Here is a 24,167-nt window from a genome sequence, read left to right as displayed (position 1 = left end):
AGAGCCCCGCGCCGCCGCCCAATCAGGAGAGGGAATGGCTGTGATTGACAGGAGGGAGCCCCGGCGTCGGCCCACGGAGGAAGGACCCCCGCCAATAGAATCGGGGGATCGATGCCGGCAGGAGAACGCTGACCAATAGAAGAGGCGGGAGGGTCGCGCCTCTCGACGAGCTCGGCCAATAGCGAGGGCGGGGACGAGCTTCTGGAGCGCGGCCAATGGAGAGCTTCGTGGGCGGGCCAAAGCGGCGGCGGGGTCCAATGGGAGGCGGGAGCGGCGCGCCTGCGCAGCGGGCGCTCGGGCGGGCAGTGCGGCGCCGCTGCTGCTGAGCCGGAGGCGGAGGGGGAGCGATGGAGCAGGGATACGGCGGTAGGTGCGGGGCGGCCCCGGGGCCCGGCCCTTCCCCTCACCCGGGATGGCGGCTCGGTCCTCCCGCCGGCCTCGGCGGCGGTTCCCCCGTTAACGGCGGGGACGAGAGCGGGAGGTTGGCGGCGGGGACGGGGGGGGGGGGGGTCAGCCGCTGCGGGAAGGCGTTGTTCCCGCCTCCCGTGAGAGGGCGCCGCCGCTGATTGGTTGAGCGCCGCGTCGTTCCGCGCTAGGGCGCCGCCGATTGGTGGAAGGGTGTTATTCAAGGCTGGGGGAGGAGGGGGGGGGGGGGCCGTTCTTTCCTCCTCCCCCCCCCCCCCCCCGCCCCGGGTGTGTGATGGGGGGGGGGGGGCGGAAATGGAGCCGGTCCCATTTCTGAAGACGACACAAAATGGCGGCCGCGCGGCCACGCCCCCCGCCGCGTGCGCGCCGGTCCTTCCTCCCCCCCCCCCCCCCCGGTTGCGGCCCCCCCGCCCCGTTCCCGGGGAGGCCGCTTAGTTGGGGGGGGGGAATGTCCCCGGTGGGGGGTGGGGGGCAGCAGCATCTCCTCACGCTCACACAAGAGATTGGCTGACACCACCACCCCCCCCCCCCCCCCCAGCCCCGGGCACCGGTTTCACCCCGGGTGGGGCCAAAAATCCCTCCCCCCCCGTTAACCCCGGGGGGAGCAGCAGCGAGTCGGTGAGGAGCGGGGGCCCGGTCCGGGGAGCTGTCACAACCATAAACCCCGGCGGTGGTTCTTCTCCCTTGGCTGCCCCCCCCCCCCCGCCTCAAGCCCTCCAGGTGTGTTTTTGTCCCCCCCCGAGGTGTTTTCCTCCTCCCCGGTATAACGGCAACCGGCAAAAAGGCGTTAAACGAAGCATAAGGAAGCATGTGAGAGCCCTCCAAAACACTGTCGAGCATCAAAACGGCGGGGAGAGGCTGTTAACGTCGTTACGCTTCATTTGCCGGTGTGGGGAAGTGATTTGGGGGGGGGAACATGGCCTCCTTCATCAAAGCGCTAACCAGCGTCGAGTTCGGTAACGTTGGCGCGCTCTCCCAGCTTCTGCTGGTTTTTAACATTTCTTAAAACTACGAAACAAGGCTCGCAGCAGTGGAAAGTGAAAGTAAGTCACCCAAAGCGAAGTTTAACAGATGAATATCGGTCGTTTAAAGTCCCTTGATGAAGTTTATTCGGATGTGAGATGGCGGCACATGGGTAAATGCTCCCAGACCTGAGGCCGAAGCAGCTTGACAGCCTGGATCCTCTCTCCCTGCGCCCGTTTGGAGCCCTCCGTCCTCTTCCCACCTTGAATTCATGCTTCACTTCACTTCTGGTCATGTTCAGGGACATGAAAGTCCTGCCAGGGCGATTTTTAACTTGCTGTTGAAAACATTTCCTTGGTTTTTGTAATGTAATTATGACTGCAGCAGGATTTTATAAATAATACAGCAGCGATGCCGTTTCTGCATGTGTTTTACCAAGTTCCTAATACCCCGCACATCGCTTTTTCTGCAGAGATCATTCATAATTCATCCGGACATCGTGTTGAGACAGACCTGTTGACAAGTTGCTCTTTCCAGGTTCCCTCTGTCTCTGTTTTCAGCTTAGTAGAGACTTGATGCTCGGCATCTCTTTCATCGTGCTTTTCAATGCTTTTTAAGTGTTTTCTCTGTTCTTTCGGCATAAAAATGAGGTGAAAAACTGCAACAGGATTAAAAACACCTTAAATGTGTGTTGAATCATCCTTTACAAGTGCTCGTTTCTCTCTGCCGACAGCTGAGCAAGTCCCGATAACAACTCGGAAGAGTTTAGGCAGCTAAAAGCTATTCCCGAGAAAGATTTTGTTGGCTTCATGAAATTAACGAGCTACTTAAAGCTGGGATCTTCCCTTTGCCTTGCCAGAACTGTTAATAGATTATAAACCCCCAAGCGCGTTGCAGCTTTAGAGAAGTTTTGGTGTGCATTTTTACCGTTACATGGTACAAAAATGAATGAGTTCTTGCGTATTTGGGGTTTTATAAATAGTCCTCAGGTGTAGTCAGCTCAGCCTATAACCAGCCCCTTTATTTTTAATTCTCTGCGTGTTGAGAATTGTACGGTTCCACGCGAGCGGATTTTTGAGGACAGCGCCCTTTACAGTCGAGGCTTGCGTAGGAGCGTGTCATATATAGGTTTAATTTAAATAGTTCGTGATTCCAGCAGAAGGCAAACTTTATTCTCCCCAGATAAAGTCCTTTGTTGAAATCAGCGGGAGAGCCTTGGACTTCTGCTCTCAGAAGGAATTGCCTCCTGCACCCCAGCTTTTTTTCTGCGGGTGTTGAAACTTCTCAGTGCTTCACATATACTGAACAAAGTAAATCTCTCAACGTTGCTCTGTTGTCTCCAGATTCGCTTTCTGCTTCTACACATGTGTGGAGAAAAATGGTTCCCAAGCTTTTCCCCCACCTCGGGGAGCGCGGTCTTGGGAATCAGCTGGGAACCAGGACACGCAACGCACTCAGCTCAGTAAAATTCACTCCTTCGTCCCTTCTGAGCTGTTTTTTTCCTGCTCTGCCCTTTGTTTTGTGTTTATTTTCCCAAGAGAAGGCGATGATGATTTATTCCGCTGATTTTTTTTCCCTCCTGGGGATGTTCACGGACGTGCTGCGCTGCTGCAGAACTGACAAATACAACCTCTGCTCATTGGTACCAAGTCATTAATACCCAGGTTTCTCATCTAGTGGGTTTTTTAGATAATATTTAGTTTCAAAATTAGATGCTAAACTCTTAATTACCATGTTCTTAAGTTGTACCGAAAGCTTGAGGTCTTTCCTTTGAAAGCTTGAGGTCTTTGCGTAACCCAGACTTCTCTGTTCCTTGAAAAAATATGATAATCGTGGTAATACCTGCATGAACATTACATGCCCTACGTCTCAGCAAGCCGGATGCCAACACATACGCACGTAACATAAAAGCGGGGAGCTTTATCCTATAGAATCTGGAGGTACAAAGAGGTGGGACTCTCTTTGGCTGAAAAACGCTGCGTTTCGGGCCAAGCAGCCTCCGTTTTCCTCGAGGGTTTTGTGCTGGGGCCAGGCTATTTTTGCCTCCTGAATTAAGGTACCCAAGGTTTTATCAAAGACGACTTAAAAATCGAAGGAGAGGAGCTCGCTTTTGATCCAATGTCTGCGTGCGGTCGAAAGCGCGGGGGCTGTTGCTATTTTTGTCGTCGCTGGGTGAGAAACTGAGCGACCTGCCCAGAGAAAAGCTTCCCTGCGCTGACTTGGCTTTCTCTTCTCGCTTTTCTCCGGCGATGAGCGTGTCCGGAGGCAGGCGTCGAGCTGGGATGATGCCTGTGACATCTGGGGGCTCGGTGTCACTTGATGTCACTCGAAACGATCACGTGCGCTCAGCAGTTTGTTTGGAAGAGGTGAGTTAACGGGAGGAAGAAGTGTTAAAATTGAGCTGTGGATTTAAAGTCAGGCTTTGGGGTGGCTGCAGTCGATGGCTTGGAGGTTTGGCCTTTCCCTGCTGTGTCGCGACATGATCCTCCCCACGAGTCCCACCGGCAGCTGGAAAACTGCATCCCGGCACCATCCCGCTGGAAAGCGAAGCTGAACGCCGAATGACTCGACCTAAAAACGCCAGTGGTGGGAAAGGAAATTACTCGGTAACAAGGCTCCGATTTGAAAAGGCATTTACGTGTTGCGGTTCCTGTTTTGCTGGTGCTGCGGTTTCTATAGGAGGGCAAAAATACAGCGGTAACCGTTTCACCCGCCATTTCTTTAGGTTCTGTGCGCTTAAGGTGATTGCCCATGGAAAAATAAAGTCGTTAAGAGGGAGAGGTGTCCTTGGTGGGTGTTAGACAGGTTTGTTCAGGGAGCTGGGGCCTGCAAGAGAAAAGATTTTACAGATCGGAGGCTCTCTCGAAAAGTACATGTTTTGCAAAATTGAGGGTTGTTGCCAAGAAAGAAAAGTTTTTGGAAAATTGGGGGGCTGCCTCCAAAAAATAGAAAAGCTTTGCAAAATTGGGACACCCCCCTCCTGCTCCCGAAAATATAAAAGCTTTGTGAAATTGGGGGCTGCTGGCAAAAATAGAAAAGCTTTGCAAAATCGGCGGCCGCCTCCAAGGAAAAGGAGGTTTTGCAAAATTGGGGGCTGCCTCCAAAAAACAGAAAAGCTTTGCAAAATCGGGGGCCACTGCCAAAAATAGAAAATATTTGCAAAATTAGGGGCTACCTCCAATAATTTAAAAGCTTTGCGAAATTGGGGTCTGCCTGCAAAAGTAGAAGAGTTTGGCAAAATCGGAGGCCCCCTCCAAAACTATATAAAAGCTTTGCAAAATCAGGCGCTGCCACTAAAAAAAGAAAAGCTTTGCGAAATTGGGGCCGCCTCCAGAAATAGAGAAGTTTGGCAAAATCAGGAGCAACCTCCAAAAAAGACAAGTTTTTTCAGAATCGGGGGCTGTCTCTATAAAAAGAAATGTTTTGGAAAACAGGGAGTCGATTCCAAAAATAGAGAAGCTCTGCAAAATCGGTGGCCACCTCCAAAAATATAAAAGTTTTGTGAAATTGGTGTCTTAAGGTGCAGAAAAGCAACCTAAACCTTAAAAGAAGGAAGGAAGTGTGTGTGTGATTTTTTGGCTTGTGCGGGCTCTTCCTCAGCCGGGGAACGTTTGGAGGGAGATGAGGTTGCTAAAGGGAAGGGGAAGTTCAGATCCAGGGCAGGAAGGCAAGGCCAGAACAGAAATGGGGAGAGGTTTGGGGTAATACAGTGGCTATCGAAATAATTTGGATCCGTAGGAAGCCGCGCATCAGTAATTCTGCTTGTGGACCAACTTATTTTTCTGATCAGATAATAAAATTGTTTTCCTGCAGAGAAGTGGTAGCCAAGACTCAGGGAAATGCTTTCAGCAAAACACCCAGCGCATTGCTGTTGATTTCAAGATTTAATTTAGATACTCTCGAGGTTTCGTTGCAGCACGGAGCTTATTTATCCGATGTCCTTTGAGTGGATGAAGGTGTTAGCTGAGCTCGCTGTGGGTCTTTCAGGGATTGCTGCGGTGCCGGGGATGCTGATTCCACCCTGGAAACTTTGGAAAAGGTTTGAAATAGAGAGATGAATGATTTTGACGAGGAAAACAAATCACTGCTGTGAAATAAAAGAGCCGGTGAAGTCGCAGCAGGAGCTCCTGTGCGTCGTGGCCCTTTGCTTCTTCCTCCACCTGGGCAAGTGCTTCACCCCGCTGCTGTTTTTGGAGAGACCAGATCGAAGCCGCCTCATTAGCGCGAATTTTGTAATTAGTGCTGAAAAGTGGAGAGAGCTCAATTTATTTAATTGGCTCATAGAATAGTGGTACTCGCCTCGGATCACGTATGAGGATATCCGATATTCCCTAGGAAAAAGGACGCTTCTGCTGGCGTAACACAATTGAAATGCCCGTTCTTGATGCTGCTTCAGTTCTTCGGGTGATTCATCCCACAAATTTTCTCCTGTATAAACGTAGCTTTGTGCCGTTGTTAACATCAAGCACCTTTTAAAACTGATTTCTCTTTCAAAACGCGCTTTTTTTTTTTTTTTTTTTTTTTTTTTTTTTTAATTCTTGGTGTTTCAGAACATCTCGTTGACCTTTAGACTGCTGAAACAATCTGAAATAAAGCATCAGGCAAGCTTCAGGCATGTTTCCCAAACAATAAAAAGCAGAAGTGCAGCTGTAATTAAAGACTTTATTGTTTTTAGGGTCAACTAAGGGAAGAAACAAACCCTATGGTAACAGCAGAGGTGATCCTTCTAACAGCTCTGTTCTTTTTCTTGCAGGTTATGGCACCTGGAATACTGGGGCCACCAACACTCAAGGTGAGTTTTGTGTATACAAAAACAGATCTGGGGAATTGCAGTTTTAGACTATAACTTATTTTTTCGTCATTCTAGCCAGAATAGTGTAATATAGAAACAGTTTTTTCAGCCTTTTTTCTCCTCTACCTGTTCTAGTGACTTTCTACTTGTTTTTCTGTAAAAGCTTCCTCCGTGATACACTCCGATTCCCAGCATCGTATACTGGAGGAACTGGTCACAACCTTGCATATGATTAATAACGTGCTTTGCTTTATCACCTGGGTTTTATTAGCGCTGCAGAACGAAGTGTATCCTGAGGTATTTGGGAGTTTGAGCGCTCTCCAGTCTAAACAACAGCAGAAGCAGCGAGATGCTCCTGAAAGTGATAGTTTTAACAAACATATTTGCTTTTGCCGTGGTTTTACTGCTACTTGAGGGTTTTTATTGAATCACTTGAGTTGTTCTCAAGTGCAAATACTTGCAAGTGTTTCAAAAAACATAGTAAAAAGTATATATTATCCATTTCATTTTCATAATTAGCTCTTGGAAGTCCCAGCTTCTTTCTTTCCCATTCTGTGCAAAAGGATCCATCGTTTTCACCAGCTGTTAAACTGAATTATATGTATTTAGGCTCTGAACTTTTAACTTTGTTGCTTTTAGAGCTGAAACTCTCTTTTCTTTTTGTCCCGTTCAGGTACATACGCGACAAATGCGACGAGTTGGCAAGGTACGTGTTAAAAAACCTCGTTTATCTCTGGGTGTTGGGGTGCCTTCCTCGGTCTCTCGAGCTGGCTGTGGCGAGCGGAGCTGTTTTCCTGCTCATATGCCGTCTCCGCGTGGAAGTCGGTGTGAAGTAATGCAGCAATGTACTTTTAAACTGCTCTTCTTCACCAATTCATTTCTTTTATTTTTACCTTGCTCCGTGATTGTGGCAGCTGCTTCTGCTAAGGGAGCAGCTCTGTCCTAATGTCTGGCAGCTGTCTGTTCCTTAAAGCAGAAAAATTAGCTCATGGATCAGAAAAGTTCATTTCTTTTACATCTCTGTTTCTCGTTTGATCTGGGACAGCCAGATGTGTACGTTAATAAATTGATTTTACTGAGATTATATCGTTTTCCCCTCAAAACCCAAGGTTTGCCCATGTAATTCTGGCAGCTTGACGGCACACAAATGCAGTTCTCTGTGCAAGCTGCTGCTTCCTCAATAAAACATGATTTGCTTTCACTAATAACTAATTGCTCCGAGAGGAAAAGTTTAGTTGGCCTTGATTTGGATCCTTAAGCCGGTCTTAACACATTCCCAAGCAAAAGCCTGAGATTCTTTTGGAAAATATTATTTCTTTGGTCTTCACAATATAAAATTGAATGCTGCACATCGGGCTGTGGATTCAAACCTCCCAGCTCAAGTCATTGCTGAAAATGAGGGGTTTTTTGCTTCTATTATTCCTCCTTTTTATAAAGCCTGGGTGCCCCTGTCAAGGACTCGTGCCCTGTTGTGCTGGGTATTGTGCCGATGCGGAGCAGAAAGGCCGTTCGTGCTCCGGAGACCTTATCATCCAAATACACAAGTCGCAGGCACGTGGGGGAATACAAAGACACAACGAGGCTGTGCCAGTCAGCACAGCCGGCACCGGCATCATCACACCGGTGGCCTTAACAACGTCAATTTTATCGCAAGCGTCACGGAAAAGGAGAATTATGAGGGGTTATTACGGCGGTCGCTTTAGAGGGCCCTAGAACTGGTAAAGTGAAGGGTTTAGCAGGTCAGAAGCAGCGAGCAGCGGAAGCTTGCTGCGTAGCTCGTGGCACATGTCTCTGCCGGAGCGACACCGCATTCGAGCCGGGGCCGTAGAGCTGCGATAAGGATTGTCGGGAGCACGTGCGCATCCCTCGGTCCCCATCTCGGGATAGCACAAAGCATCCAGCAACTTCACGAGCGTGGCTGCAGCGCGTTGGGTTTTCCACAGCGCCGTAGTATCTTGCTGTGAGGTGCTCTTTGAATACAACTGGCAGCTTTGGTTTTCTGATTAATTTATTTAGTTGTGGTCCTTTTTTGATGGATATACGGTGATGTGCTCGGCAGTGCATCCGCTGTGAGTTTTTTGGTGTCATTTTGTGGGACCGTGCGACGTAGATGGCTCAGGGTCTTGTTCTGAAATTGCAAATACAATCAGCAGCACTCTGTTTCTGCAGTTAAAATCACCCAAAGGAGGAAGGTCCCTATGCTTTTAGGGTTGAGCAACAAGAATCTTTGATATTACTCACTTTGAGAAACCAGATTTCCTTGAAGGAGGTAAAACCCAGCTGCAGCCTTGCCCAGTAGGATCCGTTCGCATCTAAACTCTTCCTCCAGGTTCCCATGTCCTTATAATATTGTATTAATTTTATTTTCCCTTCCTGCCAGGCTATGAAGGCTATGACTATTACAACACCCAAACCACTGCTGCTAATACAGCGGCCACGTACAACTACGCCGCAGCCGCTGCCACCTCCAGCAGCTGGGAAACACCCAAAACTTCAGATATGAGCATGAACGCCGACGTCAACGCCGCCATGCCCGTCGCCTCGTACGGCGCCGAGACTTCAGCGAACGAGAATTCGGATTCCATCATAGCCAAAATCAACCAGCGTTTGGATATGCTGTCGAAGGAGGGCAGCGGCGGAACAGGGGAAGGGATGGAAGACCAGGAGAGGTGACTGTTCCACTTCTTATTTATTTTTAATAGCAAAAAAATAACGGCTTTTAATCACTGTAACTTCAGATTAAGCTGTTCTGATTGCATAGGCACGATCCAGTATTTGCTCCTTGGAAAATAAACTTAACGGCTTAGTTTTTACCTGCCCCGATAAGTGTGTGCACTCATGCACGTACATATTTTATATCTATCTATCTATCTATCTATCTGTCTCTCAAACATATCAAACTTGATGCACACGTCCACCATTAAAAGCAGCTTCCATTGGCGATTCAATTCCTAGATTTTGCAGAAGGTTTTTTATTTCTAGTTTTTAGGTTTCTTAAAGTATTTTTTTCCTCTGCATCCCTTTTTCCTCATGGCTGCCCAGTAATTATTTTTGTTTCTCCCTTCGGGTTAAATTATGCCAGTCTGGAGAATTGTTTCGTATTGGTGCGTGTGTTGCTGCTGAAATAATAATACACATCCTGGCGAGAGTTACTGAATAAATGAAGTTTTGCCTTTTTTTTTTGCCATTTGATGCTTGCTGCTGCAGTCAGACAAGATGCTGAGGTGTTTATCTGCATTAATTCACACCCAGAGGCACAGCTAAGAGACAACGCGAAGCAGCTTTTACCTGGGGAAGCTTTTGGCATCTGCTTTTCCGCTGGCAAAACATAATTCAGAGTGGTTTAGTGCTATAAAGTTAGTAAGGTTATGACATCTCCAAAGGATTTCTGTTCAGATACTCTGCAGAAAACCACTGGTCTTTGATACTTAAATTGTTTTCCCTGAGCATAAGGAAAAGGTGATGTGGGATACAGAAAGTGATCGCTATGCAGGGTTTAAAAAGATTTTTATTCTGTTTTTCTGGCCAAAAACATTTGGATGCCAACGCCTGTATGATGTGTGGAAACGTTATTCTAGCTGCTGACTGTTGTCTCCTCCTCTGCAGCTCATTCAGATTTGAGTCTTTCGAATCGTACGACTCGAGGTCTTCAATGAACGACCGTGACATGTACCGATCCGGCTACGATTATGGAGAAGTCGGAACCGATCGGAATGATTCCTTCGGGAGCCAGTTCGACAACCGCAGGGATCAGTCTCGCAACCGGGGAAACAACTACGGCCTCATCCGAGGACGGGGTCAAAACCGCGTTCAAAATCGAGGGCGTCTAAATGCTTTCAACCGCACCGACCACTTCATGCCCTCCTCCAGCTCCGAGCGCCTCTCGGCTCGTTGGAATGAGTTGAACTACATGGGTGGGCGTGGGATGGGGGGTGCCGGATCCAACAGGCTCCCTTCCCTCTTTTCCCAAGCCCTCGTTCCCGACTACGGCGACTACGGCGACTATGGAGATTACGGCGACTACGGCGACTATGGGGATTACGGTGATTATGGCGACTACGGAGATTACGGTGACTACGGAGACTATGACTATGGCATGATGGGGATGTCGGGCATGGGAATGGGACGGTATGGGAATATGCCGTACGGAATGGGGAGGCAACGAAACAGAGACAGGATGGGTACGGTGCCCTGGCACATGAATGCGCTCATGGTAAGTCATCACCGTTGGTTTTTTTCATGTCAAGATTGCTTTTTGCTTGCCTCGGTGGGTAGGCTTCGCTGTTCAGCTGTAGAGCGGAGTCCTTTGGAGAAGCGCGAGTCTTAATTCCTGTTGCTTCCACCACAGAATAATTTAAATCTTCCTGGATAGAGCGGAATGTCACCAAGCTTGTACATACCCATTTGCATGTAAAATAGAGCTTCTGAATGCTTACCCCATCCCAAATCCGCGCTCTAGGAATGCTAACCCAGCTATAAAATCCTTTTATAGCCAAAAATAAGTCGGCAGGGTCATAAGAATTTAAACTTTTTTAGGAGATATAGCAGATGGGTGGAATAGTTTGATTTTTAAGCTTTTTTTGGTGCCTCGAGTTGATTGACAACGACTGATTTCTTCCCACTTCAGCCCAAGAGAAGAGGTTTCCGAAACCGTTCAGGAGGGCGATCGGATGGCGAGGGAGGAGGACGCAAACGAAAACAGTCACAAAGCGGAGATGAGCCGGACAGCAAACAGGCAAAGACCGACAGCGAAGGAGACGACACCGAGAACGGTACGAGCTGTCTTCCCCCACTAATATCGGCCATTTCCCCCCGTTTTTAAGTGTTTTATCTTTCAGCTGACTGACGGTTGTTACATTTCAAAGCTATTGTATTTTAAGTCGTTAGCATTGTTGTTGTACTTCTGCAAGTGCACAGGCTTTATGATCTTTGTATTTTGTGGCCTGGGGCAAAATTTAATGCCCGAGTTGAGCGTTGTGTGAAAGTAAGGACCAAGTTTGCAACAGAGACTGGCGGGCAAGGAGAAACCAGTGAGCTATTTGTGATCTTCACTGGAGTTTTGAGCCATTATGGCAGAAGTCGGTGATTCATTAGGGGCCCCTTGGAGTGTTAAGTGGGAGAAAAGACACCCCCCCCCAACACCAGCTAATTTATTTCTCTTGTGTGCAGCAGATGAGGCCGAAGGAGAGGAAAAATCAGGAGATGAAGCTGACAAAGGTGTAAGTAACTTCGGTTTTTTTATTAGTCTTTGTGGCAAATGTGGGAACATTTAAGCACTCGAGCAATTTTCTCTGCTCTTTTGACCGCGCTGAGGGTCAGAATATTTAAAATCACCCAGAAACAGCATTTTGAGCCCATATATTGTGCAAGTATTTGCTCCTTGTAATTTCCCCATACCCTTCAGCAGGGGTTACTGGCAGATTCGCTTGCACCGAGGTGCCCGAAAAGCACTTGTAGTGGAAAGGTTAGGATCCTGTGCCTGTACTTCTGCTTTTGGCAAGGCTCATTAGGGCTAAATTCCAATTAGTGGTTGGTTTCTTTCCTCATTGGTTGGTTTGCCGGGTTGGATGGGGGTCGTTGCCATTTGTCTCGCTTGTGACTGCGTGTAACCCTCAGTACAGTGTTCCTTGGAGCGGCGACTCGGCTGCCAAGTATTTAAATTTTGATAGCGAGAAGCGATACTTAGCAGTGCCATATAACCTGATCTATAGAAAACAACTATTTTGTAAACATTTATAAAAATGGACGTTTAATCCCCAAATGACGTGACCCTTGGCCTGCTCCGTGGTCTGGCTTGGTGGACTGTGGAACCTCCAAATCGCAGTAAATAACACCAGTGTCTTTTTGTGTTTCTCTTTTCCAGGAGAACGGGAATTGGGGCGATAAGGCAGACAAAGGTAGGGTGTTACCCCCCCTCACGCAGTCCTCCCGGATTACTCCTACTCTGAATCCATCTGCTTCGCCTTGGAGTGCTACCAAGAGCTTGGATTTTTTTCGGTCAGAAGCTGATGCAGCTCCTGCTGCGACCTGTTAACCAGTCCAAGGCTCCGGCGCTGCCCGTCGTGGCACAGAAGTGCTGCGCTGGTTAGCCGGGGAGTGTCAGAACAGTTTCGTTTCTTCTGGGCTTCTCAGCACGGACGGTTGCCATCTGTAGGAATGGATATTGGCCACGATGTTAGTTTATTTTCCTGCCCTGCTTGGAGGACAGCAGTGAGAACGTGTGCATCTCGCAACAGGGCAGAGGAAAAATACCATAAACTAAATAATTTTCAGTGGAGGCTTCAGGCACTGGGCTAAACCCTGTTTTGTTTTGATTTTTTCCCAAATAGATGGGAATATATTGAGGTATATTAGAACACTGATGTAAAAAGCATATGGTCTAAAGTAGCTGGAACCACTTCAGCTGGTTTTGGATTGTAATTTTTGGTGAAGACGCATCAACCCCAAGCACATTGTGCCTTCTGCATTAGAGTGACTTGGGGAAAACCACGTGTAGGACTCTTGTTGCCACTTTTAGGTTGTTTCCAGGATTGAAACTGAGGTGTAGCTGGACGTTAAAATTCTTGTTTAAGCCTCCCTCTGATGCCAGGGTCTGGTCTCTGGGCTTCTTTACGTGAAAACATTGCAGGTGAATTATTACCTGAGTCCTGTGAGGCTGATAGACCTCTGACTTGGAGCTTTCTGCCCCAAAACACAAGGTCAGCTGAATCTTTAGGTTTTTTTTGCTTTCTCAATAATTACCAAGGAATGATTGGGAAGGCGACATGAGGAATATATCCAAAACTGTCCCAAGGAAGCAGCACTGCTACTCGAGCACTGCTAGCATCTCTGCTGGTTTTTATTGCTTAACTTTCTGGAGTAGCGTTTTCAGCCTTGTGAAAAATAGGGAAAAAAATGAGAATTTGGGGAGAAAGTAGCGGCTTCTCCCAAGGAATGGAGACAGAGAGGTGTCTTTGCAGCATCCTAAAAGTCGGGACTCTTTCCGCTAACGGCGTGTCCTGTCGCTGCCTATGAAGACTTGAGTTGCTGTGGAAAGTTCAGGGAGCTGGAGGAGAGGAGGGTTTGGGTTTTACAATAATTGCCGGAGCCTTGGAAAGAGCCTGCTGCTTCCCTGCGGTCGGAAGCCGGCTTGGGAGGGGGAGAGCTTCCAGAGACCAAAAGACATCGCGACTTCCCAAAGCTGAGAGTGAAGAGGAAACTAAGGGACTTGGGCCCCAAAATACCTCAGCCAGCAAAGTGGGTGATTGTGAGCACAGTAATTCTGATTGATGTTTCCCTGCCTTAGCATCTGGAGATGGCTGTGAAGATGATGATGAGGAAGTGAAAAAGAAGAGGGAGAAGCAGCGGAGAAGAGATCGGATGCGTGATCGTGCTATGGACAGGTAAGGAAAGCGATCAGCTGGTCCGTTCCCAGCACTTCTGTGAATAATATCGACCAAGGATAATTCCTCTGCACAAATGTGGGAGAAATCTGCTGGGGGATCGTGTTTTGGGGCTCTGTGTTCTGATGTCAGCATGGGTTTTTTTCCCCCTTTTTGTGTGTTTTACGACTTTTAAGACAAGGAGAATATTGTGGTGTTCAATACGTACATCAGTGTGTAGAGTTACAAATTCAAAAGGGTGTTTTAAGTGGCTATATATGCATCCTTGCTATTAAAACAATAAGTCATCTCAAGACGGACTGACCAGCAAAGGCGGCACCAGCGTTTCTGTTATTTCGGGGCTTTCCCACATGGGGGAGAGGATCTTCATATCAAAGAGTGCTGATTCACCTCCTGCCCTATGAATTTCTCTAGTTACTTTGAAATTCATGCAGGGTTTTAGCAACCGCTCCCGTAGCATTTAGTTTTGTGAAGAAGTAGGGGCTGTTTAATCCATGCAGGTTCTACAGCGATTATAAAAGTCCAAGACAAAGTAAAATTGTGTGGGGTGGCACTTGGAAAAAAACATGAGAGGTAGCAAACTACAACAGGAGCTGTAACGGTCGTAATTTTCTTGATGTTCTCGTTAAGTTGAGGTCGTTCCTCATTAGCGGTACGATTGCTGTGTTTAGAATCCAGTTTGCCTGTTCCGTCTGCAAGTTCCGCAGTTTTGAGGAAGAGGAGATCCAGAAACACCTCCAGAGCAAGTTTCACAAAGAGACCTTGCGATACATCGGTACCAAACTCCCGGATAAAACAGTCGAGTTTCTGCAGGTAGGTGGGTTGCCCGGCGTTAGCTCTACCATTCCTTACATCCGTGCTGGGATTTCCAGGATGAATTTGGGATTTCCAGGCTTACACAGAGAGTGGAAGGGGCTACAGATTCATCCACACACGGCACCCTGCTTGGTTAGCTCGCATCACCACTTATTAACGCATCACCCAATGACATCATTTTGCGTGATGCGGTCTCTCATGGGTTTCTGTGTTGGGAGGGAAAGTTAATTGTCTGTATTGGAATAAGAAGGCCAGAAATTAACATTCCAGAGACGGTCTTCACCATCTACATGTCTAAAGCTGAGGAAGGCAAGATAAAGACTGGGGTGTTTTATTTTCTGCATGACCACGGTTTGCATTTTGGGGGCATTTTTCAAGGATTTGGGGTCTCCCACAAGGAATCTGATGGTGACATGGGAGCAGGCTTCTGTCTGGCTCCGATTTGGATCTTTCCATCTCTTTCTCTGGTAGAAATGACAGGGGACGGGGAGGGGAAAATGCCCGCCTTGTCTAGTTAATTCACCAAACGCCGTCTTCCCTGTGGGTTTTCTCTGGAGAGCTCATTTCCCCTTTGAGCCGCTCGATCGTTTCGGTGCGTTGCGTGGAGGACAGCGGGTTTTGTCCTCTTCCCTTCTAGGAGTACATCGTCAACAGGAATAAGAAAATCGAGAAGCGGCGCCAGGAGCTGACCGAGAAAGAGGGCACAAAACAGAAGCCGGATCCTTTTAAGGGTAGGTGTCTGTTCTGCGTCCAGAGACCAAGTGAGACCAAGAAAACAAATAAATACTGCTCCCACAGAGATACAGCAGCACAAACGTGAAGGATTTGGGTAACTCAGCCTCAGGTTCTGGGTATTTTTTTGCCAACTTTGTGAAATAAATCATCATGGTGGGGAAGGGGGAGTGCCCATCCTCGCTGCAGTTTCTCAAGCAGGAGATGCATGAGGCTCATGCAATGTCAGAGATACTAAAATGAGGTAAATGGGGAAAAAAACCCAGGAATTGTTGATTTTTTGTGGCTGTTCAGTTAATGCAGCCGGATCCTCTGTTCGATTTTAATGTTAAGAGAAAGGGGTGAAGTTGATCTGTTGTGGCAACAAGCGTGATTGGGGAAAAATCTGCTCAGCATCGTCAACGTGCCTGTCCCTGATACAGTCTGCAATGCTCGTCCGCATCTGTACTGGTTGTGATGAGTGGAGTTTAGTTAAGCTGCACGTCGGCTATAACATCTGGCAGGCAGAAAACCTGAGCTTAAGTAGGGAGGAGGAACGAACCCAGAGCTGAGGGAAGCGCGAGTTGTCCCTTCCACCTTTATTTAAATAGATTTTTGGCGAGGCAAGCTGGTTTTGGCTAGGACTGAGGAAAATAGTAAGTCGATGGCTTTGTACCTCAGGCTGTTATCCCCGTCTCTCTTCCTCCTACGCTTGGGTACTGTGTCGGTACAATCTGTTTTGGAGCAGAATAACTCCTCCCCATCTTAGAGCAATGTATGTGATTGGTCTCTGAAAGCAGCAACTGGAAGGAATATGCTGAATTAGTGCGTTGGCCATGATGTGGGGTTGTTAGAGGGGGTGGAAAGGCAACGTTAACCAGCCGAACATCTCATTTGTTTGGGATTTTGGCTGACGTCTCGTCGCCTCTGTAGGTATTGGCCAGGAACACTTCTTCAAGAAGATCGAGGCGGCTCACTGCATGGCATGCGACATGTTAATTCCTGCCCAGAACCACCTTCTCCAGAGGCACCTGCGATCTGCCGATCACAACAGAAACCGCAGGGTAAGCAGCCTTGCTCGCTTCCGAACTGGAACATTTCATCTCTGCCGGGGCGAGGGGACGTCGGTCCGGGCGCTCGAGGTTTATTTGTGGCTTCTAAAAACCTTCTGGTACGGTCTCTGATCGCACCGTGAGATGAAGCCACTGACTGGGGAATTATAAAGGGTTGTGGGATGCTTGTGGATGGGCTGTGCGAGGTTTGTTCTTCTGCGGGGAAACATGAGTGGATGAGAAATGGGGAGGTGAACAGAAAAAGTGATCTTAAAAGGGAGATCTGGCTTTTTCTCCTGCGCTGGGGGTTTAGCAGGGTACATTGTCCAGCCATACTGTGCAGACGTGCAGGCTAAACACCTCCTCTCTCTAGATTTGCAGTGCTTGCTAAAAATTAAAATTAAAAACTGCCTTTGAGGGCGCTTGGGGAATTCATAAATGAGATGTATTCGATGTCTCATTTGGCACGGGCCGGAGGGGGGCTTTGGACATTGCAGATGAAGACGGGGTGAGCTGCGGTCAGTGTCGCGCATCCCTCAGGGTGGTCTTCGTCTCCTCTGAGCGTTGGACGTGAACGTCGCTGTCCTGGACTTGATCTCAGGATATCTGGGGGATGTTCCAGCTGCTGGTGCTGAAACGCATTTTTCTCCAGGGCTCGTGTTAGCGGAAGAGAGGCGGGCGCTCCCTTGCGTCTGCTTTTTTTGTGATGTTTTCTGGGATTTGCGATCAGGCTTCCCACGCCATGCAGAGGAGGAGGGAATACAAACTCCTGAGCCGAGCTCCTAGTTGGAACTCTTCCCCTTTTGAAGTGACCCCGATGTTCCGTTCCTTTGCAGATGGCTGCAGAGCAATTCAAAAAGACCAGCTTACATGTCGCCAAGAGTGTCCTGAATAACAAACACATCGTAAAGATGCTGGAAAAATACCTCAAGGTGAGTGAACGAGAGAGTCGGCAACTCATGCCGAGTTCCCGGAGCAGCACGGAGCCACGTCTCGCTGTGTGCTGCGTGTCGGTGATGGGACGCCTTGCTGCGTACGATGGGGAGAAGCGTAGGTTCCACTCTGTTGCCTTTTTATCTCTAAATCTTGGGTCTGGTTTCTTTTCTCTGTAGGCGGTTTACCACTTCTCGTGGTTTGTTTTTGGTTTTTTTGTTGGTTTTTTTTTTTTTTTTTTTTACTTACTGTCATTCCCAGGCGCGCGTAGATCAATTTACGAAACCGTCCAAAACGGAAACGTAATTAAAGAAACCAAAAATAGCAAAAAGGAACTCCAGTTCCCCAAAGCCACCCCTCGGGCTGTGGCCTTGGGGGGGGACACCAGGTTTCCCCCAGCGCAGGGAAGCGAGCGTGTGGGTCGGGAAGCCGCTGCTTGAGTCCCATCGGGATTGAATCACGACGTGGACGGCTCCTGGCCCACCCGCTCGCCCTGCACCAGCGGAGCGGAATTTTTACCCCAACTAAAAGAGCCGGGCTCTGCGGCGCTCCCGGCAGCTCGACCAAATGATGGAGCACCCCGAGGCGGGGAGGTGCATCCGATTCCTGGGAGTTGAAACGCCCTCGTTAGCTTCCCCCCTCCTACCCCCCACCCCAGCTTTTTTCCTCCTCTTCCCTTGGGAAGTGGCAGAGAACGCCCCAGCCGATCTTCAGAGCCGAGACGGAGCACGAGGAGAGGTCAGGGTAGGGTTCGTTTAAACCCAAACCAGCGTTCGGAATTACAGAAAGAAGTCTGGAAGGCAAGCACAGTCTTCAGAGCATGGGGGGGAATCCGCTCCATGCGGGAACGCCGCCGAGCGAGCCAGCCGGGCGGTTATGTCCGCCTAAAAGTGCCTCGCGGTTATCCGCGGGTCCGGAGGCGGCGTGGGTTTAACGGGCGAGGTCCGCATCCGAAAAAAAGAGAGAGAGATTGAGAGAGGAAAGGTCGCAACCTCCTCCGCCAGGCGAAGATGAAAAAAGAAGCGCTTTTGGCTACTTGCTTGTTTCCTGGGAAATCCAGGAACAGCCCAGGATCCGGCAGGAGAGAGCCCCTTGTTTGCAAACCTGGCAGACAAGGGCAGGCAGATGCCCACACACACACCCCCCCCCCACCAGCACGGGGGAGCAGACGTTTCCCCTGTCCCACCGGCGTCATGGTTTTTATTTTTTGGTCTAAACCCGGACTGAGCTAGCTCTTGTCATGCCCAGTCTCTGCTAAAATCTAGCCCTCCCTCCCCCCAAAAAATAAAAAAATAAATAAAAACTGCGACTCCACCCTCTGGGTCCAGTGAAAAGAGACTTTGAGCTGAGAGTTTGTCGGCGTAGGATGGCCGTCTCTCGCCTTAAAACCGGCCTCTCATACACGTTGAACAGGAGGGTGAGATAAAAACCCTGCGGTACCCCACAGGAGAAAGAGAGCGAGCGAGCCCTCGGGGCAGACGAGGTGCAAACCTCTGGGAATCTCTCAGAGAAATTAAAAAAAAAAAAATAAAAAAAATAAAAATAAAATCCCCAAAAGACCGGAACCACTCAAGTGCAACTCCGTCTACCCCTGCCAGGGTCCGCAGGCACGTCCACATCTCCTCATGATCAACGGTATCAAAGGCTGCCGGCAGATCTAAATGAATCAGCACGGGCACCTGACCTTTGTCCATCGGCAGGAGGAGATCTTCGGATCCATCCCAGCACGGTCTCCGTATCATTCCCAGGTGCAAAACCAGACTGAAAAGGGGTGGAGGAAAATCTGAGGATTCCAGGTAATGCCAAGAGCCGCCTCGCCATAAACGTTCTCGGCAAACCTTCCCCCATGAAAGGAAGGCCGGAGACGCAGGGCGATTAATTAATCAAGACTTGGCCGCATCAAGAGATGATTTCTTGACCATCGGCCTAACGATTCCTCCTCGGAGGGATGGCGGGACGCCTCGCCCTTCCCAAGGGAAACCGTGACAGTCTCCACCACGAGTGGACTTCACATCCCCCAGTAGATTTTTCCCGGCGATAACGGACGTTGGGGTCCAGATCGCGAGGTAGAGCCCGATATATTTTTTTAATATCTTCTCCCTCCGCGACCTCCGGAGGTTGTGATCCTCAGCCAGAGAAGATGAACGTTGAGGTTTCTCCTCCACCTGCATGGATCTTCTCGCATGGAGGCAGCCAACCTGGGCTGAATCTCTGATCGAGGCAGATATTAACCGGGGGGGGGGGGCGCGGAAAAAGGAGGAAGGGTCCGGAGAGTTTGGTTTTGGTTTTCTTCCCCCCCCCCCCGTCCCATCCCGCTTTCCAGAACGTCTTCCCCCCCGCCGCCGTCGATCAGATTTCAGGCGAAGTTTCTGCCAGTGGTCGGCATGCCGCCCGCCCTCCTTCCCTTCCCCCTTTTCGCCGTGGTGACCTGCGAGGGGTTGGGGCGGCTCGGGGAGGGGGGGCCAGAAAAAAGGGAATTTTAGAAACTCGGATTGCAGCACGGGGTGTGTGTGGGGCATCTCCTCTCTGGCAAGGTGGAGGTTGTAGGGCAGCGACACCCCTTTCTTGGACCCTACAAGCGCTCACCCCGCACCCCCAAACTCTGGAAACGCAAGCAGAGCCCCCCCTTGCTCCCCAAAACCGAGGGGGGGAGCGGTGCTAGGATCCGCTGTCGGCCTGAATAAAGGTAACGAGGTCAAAAAAACAAACTTATGAAAAAAAACCACCACACAAAAATCCCCCCCCAAAACCCAAAATCATCCCCCCAAAACCCCACCCCTCCCCAAAATCTGGAGGGTCTTGGTGTCCCCAAGAGACCCCTCACGGTAGGACGTAGCCTGGGTGAGAGCGCGGGCTGCGAGGTCACGACCGCATCGTCTCCCGAAAAGAAACCAAAATAAAGGCGAGATGAAAACCTGGAAGCGTCGCCGCTCTTCCCGGCGAGGGAAGGGGAATCCGGCCGTTGGCGGTTGGAAACCAGGAACGGAGAGTTGTTAGGAATTCCTTTTGGATTTTAAAGCGTCTTGGTTAAACCCAAATTCCTCCTGGGTGAGGAGTGGAGCCGATAAACCCTGGCAACACCGGCACCGTTCTCCCGCACCGGAGCTTTTAGGGTTTTTTTTAACTGATTCTTTCCACTCCTTCTAGGCGTGGGATCTTTTTTTTTTTTTTTCTCCTGGGGTTCTTCTCTTGCTGCAAATCCTTTGGGATTTTCCACGACGGATTATTATTATTATTATTTTCTTTTTTCCACCGTATTAAGAATCATCCGTCGCTGAGCTGCTTTTTTTCGCTTGCCAAAAAAACCCCACCACCTCTCCCGTGTTTTCACGGCGGAGATTCTCTTTGCCTCATTGCAGCTCGATGACTCTTCGTCTCTTTCCCATCTCTTTTTTTCTGTAGGGAGAAGATCCCTTTACGGATGAAATTGGGGATCAGGACGTGGATGAAGCTTTGGAAGGCGGAGACGGCGCTGGGGAAGGAGCGACCGAAACCGCCGCAGTCGAGGTTGCCCAGGAAGGAGGAGGAGGAGGAGGAGGAGGAATCGGGGAAGTTACGGAAGCGGCAGAACCTTCTGAAGAGTTTTCCAAACCTGAGGAATTCCTTAAAAATCTAGGGGAGCAAGATCAGCCTCCCAAACCACTGCTGATGCCCCCGTTCCTGCAAGACGACGAGCTGGAAGCGGAGGAGATGACATCAGAGGTGACGTCGGAAGCGACAGCCGCAGTGACGTCAGAAGCGGCGCCGCCGCCTTCGGAAGCAACGGAAGAGGTGCCCGCGGTTCCCGAAAATCCCCAAGAATCGGCGGTTTCCCCCCAAAATGAAACTGAGGGTTGGGCAGGCAAAGAGGAGGAAGAGGAGGAAAACGGGAGCGAGGCGGCGGCTGTGGCCGGCTGCAGCGAGGAAGAGGAGGAGGAGGAGGAAGAGGCTCCACCAGCGGCTTCGGAGCCGCAACCGGAATAACTGTGAATATTTGCGTGAAGGTGATGGTATAATCCGTGATTTTTTTTTTTTGTTTGTTTGATTTCTTGTTCTTTTTCAGCGCAGCGCCCGAAGTTGTCCGATTTTGATTTTAATTAAGGGGAGGGAACCCGGCTGCGTCGTTAAGGAGCAGCCGCAGCGCTTCATTCATCTCGTTAAGATTAATTTTGCTTCGTTTCTGCAAATTCCTTTTTTGTTTTAGGACGAAGAGCGCAGGAAGCCGTACCTTCCCTGAGAAACCCTCCAGCTGCGGCTCCGCTTGGGGTTTTTTTTGTTTTGTTTGGGGTTTTTTGTTTTGGTTTTTTTTTTTTTTTTGGCAGGGGGGGGGGGGTGGAATTTTAGAAAGAAAAAGGTGAAAAAAAGGAAAAAAAAAAAAAAAACACAACCCCCCCAAAAAAGCTGAGGTTTGGAAAAATAATAAAAGCATCGATTCGATCCCAGCGGCTCGTTGGGTTTTAAGCGCAGCGCTAACGCCGGCGGGCCGGAGCCGTCGTCCTTCCCTCCTCCCTCATCCTCCCTAACGCCTAAAATACTCCGGTAGGGAATTTTTATTTGATTATTTCCCAAAAAGGAGGAATTTTTCCTCTTGGGAAACGCATTCGTTTTCATCTCCCTCCGTTACGGCCGGAGAATTTGGGTTGGTCATTAGTTTACGAAGCAGCACCTCGATTGTCTCTAGAAACGGGGCAGTCGGTTGCGCGGGGATTCACTCTGAGCAAAGAAAATTGTTAGCTTTTCCTTAAAAAAACCCTTTTTCTGGCAGAATTTAGAGGTTGTGGCCGCACCCTCTGACTCCAAACCTCTTTCCTAAAGGACTCACCAAACCAAAACCAAATATAAAAAAGAAAGAACAGTCACGATTGGGTGAGGTGAGGCTGCACGCGGAGTAAATCCTTTTGGGTTTTTTACCCCAAAACCCATTATTTGCCCCCCCAAAAAGGTTTTTTTTAACGAAAAACCCCTTATTTGCCACCCCAAAAAGGGTTTTTTTTTGCCAAAAACCCCTTATTTGCACCCCCAAAAAGGGTTTTTTTAAGGGTTTTTTGGTTAAAAAAAACCTTTTTGGGGGGGCAAATAAAGGTTTTTTGGTTATTTGCCCCCCAAAAAGGTTTTTTTTAACCAAAAAACCCTTATTTGCCCCCCCAAAAGTTTTTTTTTTGCCAAAAAACCTTATTTGCCACCCCAAAAAGTTTTTTTTTTTGAAAACCTCATTTGCCCCCAAAAAGTGGGTTTTTTTGCCAAAAAAACTTATTTGTTGCCCCCAAAAGGTTTTTGTCAAAACCCCCTTATTTGCCCCCTAAAAGTTTTTTTTTTTTTTGCCAAAGCCCCCTTATTTGCCCCCTAAAAGTTTTTTTTTTTTTTGCCAAAGCCCCCTTATTTGCCCCCTAAAAGTTTTTTTTTTTGCCAAAAAAACCTTATTTGTCGCCCCAAAAGTTTTTTTTTTTACCAAAAAACCCCTTTTTTGCCCCCCAAAGTCCCGCAGCTGGCAGGTTTAGAGGCTGACGGAGGCGATTCATTCCTGCACCGAGCTCTGCCCCGGTCTCGGCCTCCCCCAGCGCAGGGACGGACCTTGGTGCCGGGTACGCGGCCGGTGATTTTGGGGCGGGGAAGGCTGTGTTGTGTCGTCACTCCCCTCGTTTCTCCGCGTCACACGACGTCACGCCCCGCATCACCCAGCGCGTGACGTGCCCCGGCGCGCGCGCGCGCGCGCGCGCTACGGGGTGGGGGAGGAGGGGGGCGGGGCTGGTCTCCTCTCAGCTCGGCGGCGGGGCGGGGCGGGCTGCGCCGTGACGTCAGGCGCAGCGCGGTGAGGTCAGTGCGGCGCCGCTGCCGGACCCGCTGCCCCTCGGTGCCCGTCTCCCCCTCCCCTCCCCCCCGCCGCGGCCGCCTTTTCCCCCCCCTCCCCTTCCCCCTTCCCCCTTCCCTCTTCCTTCCTCTTCCTCCTCCTCCTCCTCCTTCCCCCCCGCCGCCGCCGCTCCGGTGACGCCTCCCCCGTCCCTCAGGGCCCCGCGGGACCCGGCGGGAGGGCGGCTCGTCCGGGCCGGCCCCCTCCCGCTGACCGCCTGAGGTAAGACCCCCGCGGCCGCGGCGGGTACCGGCGCTGTGAGGGGAGGGGGCGTTGGCGGGGAGAGGGGGGTGCCGGGATTCACCAACGCCTCGTACGTCGCTCCGCCGGCGTAACCCGCATTGCGTAATGCGGCCGCTGCGTCAGGGAGGGCCCTTTACGTAAACTGCGGCGCGGAACCCGCCCGGTCGTAGTGGTGGTGGTGGTGGTTTAGGGTTTGGTTGGTTGGTTTTGGTTGTTTTGGGGTTTTTGGTTGTTTTTTTTTTTTTTTTTTTTTCCCTTTCTGGAGGCCCCCTGCTGCGCAAACGGCGTAAGGCGGAGGTGCGGGGCCGCCGTTAGCGTAGCGGCGGTCACGCGCCGGCTGCGTAGGCCGCTGCGCAAAGCGGCGGGAGGGGAGGGAGGGGAGCGGGGGGGGGGGGGGGGGGTGTTCTTCGCGCCGTACGCACTTTGCGCAATCGCCGGCCGGGCTGTTTGGTAGGGGGAAGCGCGGCCCCGCCGCCGGTACGAGGGGAGGGGAGGGGTAGCGGAGCGGCGGCGGCGGGGAGGGAGGGGGGTGTGGGTGGGTCGCTCGGTTCGGCGGGGAGCGCCCTCCCGCCTGCGTTCGTTGGGTTACGCCGCTTGCGTAAGTGCGGCGCGGAGCTACGGCGTTTGCGTACGGGGGAAGGTGGGAACGGCGTAACCCGCGCGGCGGCGCCCCCGTCCCGTCTCGCTACGCCGTTAGCGTAGGTCCGGGAAGAAGTGGGGGGGGGGGGGTGGGGTGTGAATTGCGCCGTTGTCGTAGGGGTCGGTACGGGGCGGGTTACGCCGTTGGCGGGCCGGTACGCAGAGTGCGTGCGGTGGGGCGGGGCGGGGCGGGCGGCGCGGGGGCACTTCCTGCCGCCGCCATTTTGTCGGCGGACGGGAGGAGGAAGCGGCGGCTCCTGCGCGGAGGCAGCGGCCAGGCCCGGCCCCGCGGCCCGCGGTAAGTGACGCCGTCTCCGCCTTCCCCCGCCTCACTCCTCACCCGGGGGACCCTCACCGGACCGGGTAGGACCGGACCGGGCCCA

At 50.5% G+C, this 24,167-nt stretch overlaps 2 protein-coding genes across 16 annotated transcripts in view; both read left to right on the top strand.

The window, feature by feature from the left end:
• The first annotated feature begins 252 nt into the window (after window positions 1–252).
• On the top strand, window positions 253–21,855 carry AKAP8 (A-kinase anchoring protein 8). 3 transcript variants are annotated; one of them, XM_030030904.2, is made up of 14 exons: window positions 253–366; window positions 6,143–6,181; window positions 6,855–6,887; window positions 8,562–8,850; window positions 9,788–10,394; window positions 10,809–10,953; window positions 11,351–11,398; window positions 13,467–13,563; window positions 14,235–14,376; window positions 15,017–15,110; window positions 16,024–16,154; window positions 16,979–17,074; window positions 20,478–21,058; window positions 21,259–21,853. In XM_030030904.2, the coding sequence occupies exons 1-13, from the start codon at window positions 348–350 to the stop codon at window positions 21,036–21,038; spliced, it is 2,301 nt and encodes a 766-aa protein (XP_029886764.1). In that variant the 5' UTR covers window positions 253–347; the 3' UTR covers window positions 21,039–21,058; window positions 21,259–21,853. The 3 variants fall into 3 exon arrangements, with proteins under 3 accessions (XP_029886764.1, XP_029886763.1, XP_029886766.1); XM_030030903.2 differs by having other exon boundaries at window positions 20,478–21,855; XM_030030906.2 differs by having other exon boundaries at window positions 254–366; window positions 11,354–11,398; window positions 20,478–21,847.
• Window positions 21,856–22,982: 1,127 nt separating this feature from the next.
• BRD4 (bromodomain containing 4) overlaps window positions 22,983–24,167 on the top strand; it is a 74,961-nt gene continuing 73,776 nt past the window's right edge. For 8 of the 13 annotated variants that reach the window (XM_030030897.2, XM_041127333.1, XM_030030894.2 and 5 more), the window contains exon 1: window positions 22,983–23,124. The gene's annotated coding sequence lies outside the window, so the exon portion shown is untranslated. Of the gene's footprint in view, window positions 23,125–23,984; window positions 24,083–24,167 lie in introns of those variants that run through there. The other 5 variants (XM_030030899.2, XM_030030887.2, XM_030030893.2 and 2 more) reach the window with 3 other exon arrangements.

The sequence above is a fragment of the Aquila chrysaetos genome, chromosome 11 (genome assembly GCF_900496995.4).
Source record: "Aquila chrysaetos chrysaetos chromosome 11, bAquChr1.4, whole genome shotgun sequence".
Classification (NCBI taxonomy): Eukaryota; Metazoa; Chordata; class Aves; order Accipitriformes; family Accipitridae; genus Aquila; species Aquila chrysaetos.
Note: the sequence above shows the minus strand (reverse complement) of the source record. Positions and strands in the feature narration are given on the sequence as shown.